The sequence below is a fragment of the Hordeum vulgare genome, chromosome 2H (assembly GCF_904849725.1).
Source record: "Hordeum vulgare subsp. vulgare chromosome 2H, MorexV3_pseudomolecules_assembly, whole genome shotgun sequence".
Taxonomy (NCBI): Eukaryota; Viridiplantae; Streptophyta; class Magnoliopsida; order Poales; family Poaceae; genus Hordeum; species Hordeum vulgare.
Genome location: NC_058519.1, coordinates 59834711 through 59844976, shown reverse-complemented (window position 1 = coordinate 59844976; position 10266 = coordinate 59834711). Strand labels below are relative to the sequence as shown.

The following is a 10266-nucleotide window of genomic DNA, read 5'->3' as shown; positions in this document are numbered from 1 at the left end:
TTAAACAATCGCTTTGTTGCAAAAAAAATCCTTCCTCTTTCTGCAACAGTGGTCGTGTTGCAGAAACAACAAGAGAAATAACAGACTATGCATACGAACGTGCGTGACCAAACATGTGACCAAACATGGATCAAGCGATCCAACGACTGCGCGGGTGGCGGAGCTCTCCGCCTGATCAGCCGGTAGAGGGTTAGCGTTTTTCATAATTTTATATTAAAGTAAGTATAAAGTTAAGACGGTTATTTTGTGAGGGAGGGAGTACATGGGAGCTGCCACTCAGGCCGAACAGCAGCAACGCAGGAAGAAAAACATATTGGGCCACAACCCTTTGTCGCTCGTCTCGAGGGCCGTCTGGCCGGGCCGGGCCGGGCCGCGCTCGAGCAGCACAGGAAGGGTAACGGAACCGCACGCACTCTCCGCTCCCACTCTCCCTTCTTCCTCGCCTCCGTCCGTCCCCGTCTCTCGCCTTATCGCCCCCAAATCCCTCCTCCCCGACGCCAACAAATCCACCGCCGCCCGCCGACATCGCGAGCTGACACCACGCAGCGCCATCTCCTCCTCCTCCTCGGCCGTGGGGGCTAGCACGGACTGGGGGATCGATCGCTTGCTCGCTCGCTCGCTCGCCCGCCGTCCCCTCGCCGGCAGGCCAGGTACGCCAGCCCCCTCCACAGATCGTGCTGCTCCGTTCCTCTCTTCTTTTCTCCGCCAGTTCCCGCCGCGTGGCCGCCTTCTCTTCTTCTTTCCTCTTATACTTATACTATATATTATGTCTAGTAAAAAAATCCAATCCAATGCGTCCGGCCGGCGGTTTCCACCGCCCAGCCCCCGAATCCGTCCGTCCGTCCTAGGGTTCCGCGCCAGCCGCGGCCTTCTTCTTCTTCCGGACGGGATTCCGCAACTGTGCGCAGGCGTCTTGGTCGACACGGCCGGGGAATGCGCGCGGCCAAATACGTAATAAAGACTCCATCGTTCGCCTTTCTTCCGGCGGGGTGGGGATTTCCTGCACGGCTGGGCTGGACGGACGCAGAATCCATTGCCCTTCCGCGCGGCGGCGTGGATCGATTCACTCACTCACTCACTGACACACTGCCTGGATGCTTGTTGATTGATGGTCTTTATTATTGCTACTTACTAGACTAGAATATTTGCCCCCTGTCTGTCAGTGTTTGGTCATACATACATACAACATTAAATAAAAAAACATCCGTCTACCAGACCAGGGGGTGGATGATGCCACCTTTATGAATGAATGAATGTGGCATCTTCTTATGTAGATCCACCTCATGACCAGCTGATGATGGCTCTTGCACTAGGGAAACAAACTACTGTACAAGTTATGCGCATGCACACGATCCTCGTCAGGGATTTTCTTTTTATAAGTAAATGATCCAATGACATGTAGCTGATTTGACATGCCGAGCATTTCACCCTTGGTGTTGGTCGTTTGCAGCACTCCACGAATGAACCACGACTTAATATTGTTATATATCTAATGATACACCAGTTCTTGTGTTTACTTCATCGCATTTGTTTGGCAGATGAAGGAAGCCTGCGATCCGCCTGCTTCGGTGGCGGCAACACCGGCTACAGAGAACGGTTCATCCATCTTCATGAAAAAAAACATTTGGAGCGATGCCGCTGCTGAGGGAGACGGCGATTCCTCGCCTTGGCCTTGTATGTGTCCTATATACAAATCTGATTAAGATCTTTTTGGGTCTTGGTTCTTATTTTGCTGTCAATTTCTTTCTCGTCCTGCAGGGGACAGTGTGAAGAGTGAAGAGGATGCCGAGTTTCTTTCTCATGCAAACAGGGCTTTGTCGTTTCTGGTATTGAGTGTATACCGTTTGTTGTTTACTCATACATTTTTACAGCACTGTCTATTCGTATTAAAAAAAATCAAACACTGCCTCTTGTATAATTTGGGTTGTATTTTTCTGAACTAAAAAGTATTTGCTTCTGTCCAACTGACTAGATAGATATGTCAAATCTTTGATTACTTGAGCATAACACCCAAGAACATTGTATTTATTACCAATATGATTTGACATTTCAGCTTGTTGTCGGTATGACATGAACATTCAGGAGTGAAGTATGCAATCACATTCTCATGGATCTTTAAGTGGAAACATTGCTGCATTTTATGCATGTGCTGAGTTGTACCATTGTTTAACATGGCACATTTAATATAATTATTGTTCACTTGTTCGACAAGTATGTGCAAAAGTAAAGTATGTTTTAATGAAGGCATGCAATTTGTGGATAACATGCTCTATATTAGACTTAATGATTTTGCTCACCGGGATTCAAACAACTCCCTCCCTTCTCAGGATTATGAAGCAGAGTCTTCAGACTGCAAGTATGCTACTGACATTCGGCCACATGCATATCCCAAGGAAGCAATGTCACCACGAAGTGAATATGATAGGCAACAGCCGTACCTTCCTTTATCGAGCTGTTCTTGGGAGTCTTCTTCATCATTGGAAGCAATGCCAGGCAATCCAGATGCATCAGGGCATGTAATGGCAAAAAGTGGAACCAAAAGTGATATCTTTGCGCCAAGGCGTGATTATCTTATGTCATGTCCTACTACTGGTCCTCACATGAGAAGATCATATCCTGAAGCAGCTAAAGTTGATTGTAGCTTCGATTGTCACACAGAGCATCACTACAAAGGATCGGATCGATTTACTGCTTTCACAAACTGCAATGGTCAATCGATTGAATGCCGCAGTGAGGTATATCTTTGGACCATTAGTTGTACTAGAAAGAAAAGATTACATGTATATATTGTTGTGTATCTGACATATGTAGTAAAAAGTCAAAACCTTTTTGTGTGTAGGAATATCCCTTGTTGACGGATTCTCATTGATACAGATAGTTGATATGCCCAGAGGGGGCCGCTCTGTTGATGAGGCTACTTCGTTTTCAAGTCGATGGTGCTTCGAAAATGGGGGCCGGGGCTCTTCACTACCTAGAGGGCTGACGTATGGCGATGAGATCCCTTCTCTGTCTAGTCGGAGGTGTAATGGCAGTGGGGTGCTTTCACGCTCAAGCCAATGGCATTATGGTGCTGAAATTTCCTCGCTCTCTAGTAAACAAGGTTATGGCGATGAAATCCCTTCTCTATCTAATCAGAAGTTTAATGGCATTTCATGCTCAAATCAGTGGAACTACAGTGCTGAAATCCCCTCGCTCTCAAGTAGACGGAGTTATCATGATGAGATCCCTTCTCTGTCTTCTCATAAGTCTAATGGCATTTCATACCCAAGACAATGGCAGCAGTATGGTACTGACATCCCCTCGTTCTCAAGTAGACAGGGTTATGGTGAGCAGGTTCCAACAATGTCTCACCACTGGCGCTACCGAGATAAGATACCTTTGTATTCTGGTCAAAGGTGCCATGATGCCGAGGCACGTCAATTATCAAGCTACCAGCAAGGTCCTTTTCGTGGGAACAGGCAGCCAAGAGACAATTTTTCCCATGGTATTGTTAGTAATCAGCAAGTCAAGATGACTGCAACCAGGCATACTGCCACAAGACCACGGGTGTCTAACAGAGTTGTAAACAGCACTACGAACTTCAGAAATAACAGGAGGGATAACCCACCAAGAAATTCTGAGGAGATAAGGGACCAAGTTTGTGGTCCCCGTGCAAGCAAAGTGAATAATACACCAACACCTACTGTGAAGAAAGATATCTTGAGCCCATTGGTCCGTAGGGACCAATTTAACAAATCGGACTTCTCAGTTCAGTATGAACATGCCAAGTTCTTCATGATAAAGTCATATAGTGAAGATGATATTCATAAAGGTATCAAATACAATGTCTGGGCAAGTACACCGAATGGGAACAGTAAGCTCGATACCGCTTTCCATGATGCCCAGATTTTAATGAAGGAGAAGGGCACAAAATGTCCTGTCTTCCTCTTGTTTTCGGTGAGTAATGTTCAAATGCCATTCTTAGTGTCTATCGTTTTCCAGTTCACAGCAGCAAAAGCATTTAAGAGCCCTAGTATCTGCTAAGTTGTATGTTCATCTGAGATAATAAGCAACAACAGTAATGAATGATAGCCAAGATTTGGTTTCTACTTACTAGCGTGATGTTTATTTGCATTCTACCCTTTGTTTTGTTTGTTCAGTAGGCTTGTTATATCAAATATGCGCTGTATTTCTTTTTCTTGAATTCAAATTTCCCTGAAATGCGCCCTCCCCTTGCAATCACATTGAATGATGATTATATCCAAAACAGATGCATTTAATTCACTGACGCTCCTCACTAGATTTGAATGGAATATTGAAGTAAATTGTTCGGTGTAATGCTATTGTATGAACTGGAATATTTTCGAGACAGGTTTTTCAGCCTTCCATTGTATTCTCTGTTTCAGGTTAATACCAGTGGGCAGTTTGTAGGATTGGCTGAGATGTTAGGTCCTGTTGATTTCAAGAAGACCATGGACTTCTGGCAACAAAATAAATGGAATGGTTTTTTCCCTGTTGTTTGGCACATTGTAAAGGACATTCCGAATAGGCTCTTCAAACATATCACTCTAGAAAATAATGACAACAGACCCGTTACATTCAGCAGGGACACTCAAGAGGTACCATGATTCGCCTGTCTTTCTGTAAGAAAATTTTATTCCAGAAAAAGATGCTACTTTGGTTGGTTTCAGAGTATAGCAGGTTTATGTAAATTCCTCCTGTGAACAACAGTGCTCCTATGTGAATCAGTATATTACCTGGACTCATCTAGCATGCTACTAGTTGCATGCCGCTAACACTGTGCCTTTCCTTTATCACTTACACGGTCATTTCTCTCTTTCCTGACTTTGTGTTTCTTCTACTCCCTCTGTTCCAAAATACTTGTTGTGGTCAACTAAACGACGAAAAGTATTTTGGAATGGAGGGAGTAGAAAACAACATGAGGGATTTTATAGTACAAAGATAGTAAAGTTGCAGAATCCTAGTAGGGATTTTATAGTACAAATAGAGTAAAGCTGCAGATTCCTAGTAGAACTGCATGGATCTTTTTTCTTTTCTTTTGCTAGGTTGAAATGTTATCTCCTATGCCGTGCATCCATTTCACATTCTATTTGAACTGCTCAGTTCCAAATTTCAAGTACTATTGTGTTCAACGCGACAAGCATATCAAAATGAATCAATATTGCATATGTATTGGATTTTTTTTCAAAAGTACGACCAATTTTGGACCAAATTCGAAAACCGTATGCACAAATAGAAAAAAAATTCAAAAATAGTACCCCGTCGGCCTCTGGTGGGCCGAAGAGGGCCCGTCGGCGCACTGGCGGCCGAAGAGCCACCTGTCGGCTTGTGGGTGGCCGAATGGCCCGCCGGCCTCCAGGAGGCCGAAGTGCCCCTGGATAAGGCGACCGAGCCCTTCTTCCTCCTCAGCGCTGGCTCCTCTTCTCTCTCTCGTTTTTCTTCCCTTATTTTGCCCCCCCCTCCGATCTCCTCCATCCTCCACCCATTTTCCTATTCAATCCATTGAAACAATAGATCATACCCATCTCCACCGGCCTACGGTCTCATTTTGTGCCATGGGGTAGTTTTTTGTGCGTTTGGAGGAGCCATGGTGGTGTGGTGGGGGTGTGGATGGTGAGGAGGTGGTGTGGTGGAGAGGAAGATGAAGGGGACACACGCGTCGAAGGTATACCCATTTTTTTAGTTTTGGTTACGTAAAATTAGTTTATTTAGTGTAGTCATTTTAGTGTACGTTTTGGTAGTGTAAGTTTATTTAGTGTAGTCATTTTTAGTGTACGTTTATTTAGTGTACGTAGGTTTATTTAGTGTAGGTTTATTTTAGTATAGGATTATTTAGTGTACGTAGGTTTAATTTAGTGTAAATTTGTTCGTTGCGAATAATGAGAAGCTGGCAATGTCTGACAGGTGAAAATGTTTGAATCAGTAAATTTGACTGTTTATTACGGCCCTGGTAATGTTCGATATAATGAGTTGGGGGTTGATCTTAGCGAGTTTAAAAAAGGCGTCATGACACTTTCAGACCCGGACAGACTGGACATTAGGCAGTTGAAGCACTGGTTGACTACTAGTTTTGGGCTGGATCCTGAAGTCTGTTCTGTCAGTATTCATGCATTGGGAACCAAATCCTATAAAAATGTCAAGTGGGAGTTGATGCCGATAGATAGGAGCCAGCATTGGTTGTCCCTGTTAAGTCGTTCCAGAGATCGAAGAATCCACCCATATGCCTTAGTGCAACCAGTGGCGGAGGAGAAAATGGAGGGATAGTAGGTCGAGACAGTACGATCACTATGGCAGATGGCTGAAAACAATAACTAGCTCCTGTTCACGCTCTTTGAAGGTTATGAGCACCAAATTGTTGACTTCAATAGACGATGCCAGAAGAAAATTACCGAAACCTTCCTTCTTCAACACCATTCTACCACTCAAGCCAATAAAGTAGGAACAAGGAATGCTCACGGATATATCATCATCTTCAGAATCCAAAGTAATTTCAAGAGTTAAAGAACCAGTCCTAGGAATTGACACAAATTCCTTCAAACTCCTCGCAACCATGCTAGGAATAACCTGGCAAAAAACACCAAGTTATATGATATTCAGCTTACAAATTTAAAACAGTATGCTAGAACAAAGAACAAATAAATAAAAAATACCCGAAACCAAAGCTCACCATATGTTGAGAAATAACATTTCATGGAATCCATCCTATGAACAAAAGGAGTACACAGTATGTAGTTATCATCAAAGAGCTGTCGCGACATATGACATACATTTGATGATAATTCAGAGTGACACCACGACTATAAAAACAACTGTAAACAAGTTCCTTCTGAGTTCCACTCAGATCCTCAAGAGCTACAAAAAAATAATTTCACAAACAGCAAAACGTATAAGCTCAAACAAAATTGAAAATCAGTCCAACAAATAACTTACCAACACAGGGTAAAGGGAACAACATAACACCATCTCGATGAAAATCGACACCAATCATAGTTCCATGTGCTCAAGCCTATCAGTCATCATGTCACGATAGTCATCATGTCACGATGACGGGGACCATAATCATTCACAAGTTCCTCCCACGAAGAACCATGGAATTTACTGCTCATCCGACCATGTCTAAATAGAACATGGTATAAGTTACCCTCACTGTTGTGAAGAGCAAGATCAATATCTGTGTCACCCCTCCGAATAGCTAAATCTCTGCACTCCTCAATGTACCGAGCAAGATGTGATCTAACATTGCACGGAACATACTACAACAAGAATGGAAGCAAACATCATAATCATATAAACAAAGGCATTCAAATACATTCCAACCAAAACAACATCAACCATATGCCACAGTCAGATAAACAAGATATAGAATCTTACAACACGCCTTGAACATCGACGATACAGCACCACAGTGAATACAGACGCACCGGAATCAAAGGAAGAACAAGGGCCACCCGGAGCTCGACAAAATGGGCAAGCCATTTACCTGCAATTAAACAGTGACCAATAAGAACTGAATCCACAACCGAGTTGAAAGTTGACATTTGATTGAGTTAGAAGCCAAAAAAAGTACCGTAGGCCTGTGGAGAGAGCCCTGATCTATTGTTTACGCAGGTTGGATACGAAAATGGGTGGACGAGCGAAAAGATCGGCGCGGGGGTGGAAGCACCAGAGAGCAACGGGAGTGGGAGGTGGAGCTGGGGAGCCTGGAGGACGGGGGAGGGTCAAAGGAGTGGTCAGAGGAGAAAGAAAGGAGTGGTCGGCCTTATCCAGGGGCCCATCGGCCGCCTGGAGGCCGACCAAGCCTCTTCGGTCAGCCAGAGGCCGACATGCCACTCTTCGGCCTGCCAGAGGCCGACGGGTCTCTCTTGGGCCTGGGGGGTGGCCGACGGGCCCCTCTTCGGCCTTCCAGTGGCCGACGGGCCTCTCTTCGGCCCACCAGAGGCCGACGGGTACTGTTTTTGATTTTTTTTCTATTTGTGCATACTGTTTTTGAATTTGGTTCAAAATTGGTCGTACTTTTGAAAAAAAATCTATGTATTGGCCTATGGCGATAAATAATAAAGTTACTTATTAACTGGAAAGGATGTGCAGCCGAGTAGCAACTAATATTCATACGTGCAGCTGAGTAAAGACTAATATTCAGTTAGGAGATGCATCTATGGAGTATGGACAAATATTTTTAGTTCAACCTCTCACCTACGATCTTTCCAACTTAAAGAGGGCCTGCAAGTTTAAAAAGGTAAAATATCGAAATCCACTAATAATCCCTGATAACTCATCACACCATTACTAGAGATGCCTTGGATATCGGTGCGGTGCCTTAGTGGAGGTCAGGGGCAATCTCACACAATTGCACATGGGAACGCGTGCAGTTTACTGCTTTCTTACGTTTGTATTTGTTGATACCTAATATCAAGTTTATTTCTCATCATATGCTTTGTTGCAACTAAACTTTAGGTTCTCATTGTCTATATTTTTTTCCATCTTATCCTTTATTACTTCTATGTAGATTGGCCTGCCCCAGGGTTTGGAGGTGTTGAAAATTTTCAAGGCTTATCGCCATGGAACATCAATTCTGGACGACTTTGACTTTTATGAAGAAAAGGAAAACACTCGCTGTGCACGGAAGGGAATAAATGCAGACTCGTTGCATGAAGCCAGACTATCTTACTTTGGAACAGATGACTTGAAATCAATGGTATGCACATCTTTTTCTTTACAGTAGTGTGGTAACCTACTACTCAGTAACACTTGTATGAATGGAGACATCGAAAGAGTATATATTTTGTTGTCCTATTATTTTAAACGTCCTAACTGTAGCTGTTCTTCAGATATAGTATGCAGCAACCGGAAAATATCGAAAAAACAGTATATAACCCATGAACATGCACATATATTCCCCAAGAGAGGCAGTTGGTATTTAATTTCTGTCTGTCTGCTAAAGGAAAGAAAACCAATATGCAGAAAGGTCAGGCTTATGTTGTTGTCTGCACCATGTCAATCCAATATGTGTATTATTGATGGTTCATCAATTCTAGTAACATACAAGCTACATTATAAAAGATGAAATATAATGGCTGGTGATCTTTTCCCCCTGCAAACTATCTAGTTGACACTGTCGTTTACAGAAGCTGAACCCTGCAGCTGCCTTGCATTGTCATGCCATAGTTTCTGACCATGCCCATTTCCGCATGCAGGGAGACATCGAGGCGAGCATGGAGAGTCTGAACCTCCACGAGCCTTGGGACTAATCTGGGAGTGGGCGGTTGTTCACCATGTCACAGTATTTGACGAGCCATTGACGGGGTCGAACGAGAAACGTTTGATCCGGCGAGTGGGCGCTATTACACAAGTTAACCTGACATATGCTATAGAATGTTTGTACTTTGTATGGACCATGTATAGTTTGCCAGTAAACACATACCATATATATATCTAGTTTTCATCGTCGGGGTAAGATAGTTTTACAAATTGGTACAACAATCTTATGGTGACTACCATGTGTGTCCGTTTGGTTGGTTGTATGTGGCTGATGGAATATTTTGGTTGACAAGAAGGATTGGACCAGCAAATGATATCTAAGGCTGCATGTAGCATGCTTGCTAGGCTTCTCATTTTCTGTGAGCTTATTTTCCTTGTGATGTCTTACCAAAGAGAAAATATAGATAGAAACGGCAAATTGAGTCGACGAAGAATGTGTGAAAATTTTGCAAATATATCCAAACATCCTATGATTAAGTCAAGCTAGAGAAGATATTACTAACGTTTCTTTACAAAAAGAAGATATTATTGACTACATTTCGGTGTACAAGATATGTTCTGCGTAAAAGGTATTATATTATAGGAGTATTATATTATATTATGATGATGATTTGTCTACTACATTATAGGAGTATTATATTATATTGCATAAAAGGTATATAATTGAACCCGTATTTTTTTGTGAGCTTATTTTCCTTGTGATGTCTTACCAAGAGAAAATATAGATAGTAGGCAAATTGAATCGGCAAAGAATGTGCAAAATTTTGCAAAATAACTAAACGTCTTATTTTTTTCGAAATGAAGGCAAAGATTGCCTCATCTATTAAATAAGTAGAAGAGAGTTGCTTAGTTAATCACGGAAAACTGGGCAAAAATCGGTACAACAAGGGCCTAGCCCACGCCCTGACACACTCAGGGCAAAGCCCGCCCTTGTGACGACATGTCGACCTACGACTAAACAACGCAGCTCTGGCTCTGACGGAGAACTCTGTAGGACAAAACAAGGCA

At 43.1% G+C, this 10266-nt stretch overlaps 1 protein-coding gene across 2 annotated transcripts; it reads left to right on the top strand.

Annotated features, from left to right (window-relative positions):
* The first annotated feature begins 413 nt into the window (after positions 1 to 413).
* LOC123424961 lies at positions 414 to 9611 on the top strand. Of its 2 annotated transcripts, none has more exons than XM_045108643.1 (8): positions 414 to 650; positions 1539 to 1674; positions 1759 to 1826; positions 2328 to 2735; positions 2875 to 3936; positions 4386 to 4598; positions 7609 to 7946; positions 8507 to 8675. In XM_045108643.1, exons 2-8 carry the CDS (start codon positions 1539 to 1541, stop codon positions 8535 to 8537), a joined length of 2256 nt encoding a protein of 751 aa, XP_044964578.1. In that variant the 5' UTR covers positions 414 to 650; the 3' UTR covers positions 8538 to 8675. The 2 variants fall into 2 exon arrangements, with proteins under 2 accessions (XP_044964578.1, XP_044964579.1); XM_045108644.1 differs by lacking the exon at positions 7609 to 7946 and adding an exon at positions 9195 to 9611 and having other exon boundaries at positions 416 to 650; positions 8507 to 8695.
* Positions 9612 to 10266: the final 655 nt, after the last annotated feature.

Excerpts from the sequence above, each read along its gene's own strand:
- LOC123424961 (XM_045108643.1), top strand. The coding sequence starts at position 1,539 with ATGAAGGAAGCCTGCGATCCGCCTGCTTCGGTGGCGGCAACACCGGCT. Across the intron at positions 1,675-1,758 it reads CGATTCCTCGCCTTGGCCTT|GGGACAGTGTGAAGAGTGAA; the intron begins GTATGTGTCCTA and ends CTCGTCCTGCAG. Across the intron at positions 2,736-2,874 it reads CGATTGAATGCCGCAGTGAG|ATAGTTGATATGCCCAGAGG; the intron begins GTATATCTTTGG and ends TCATTGATACAG.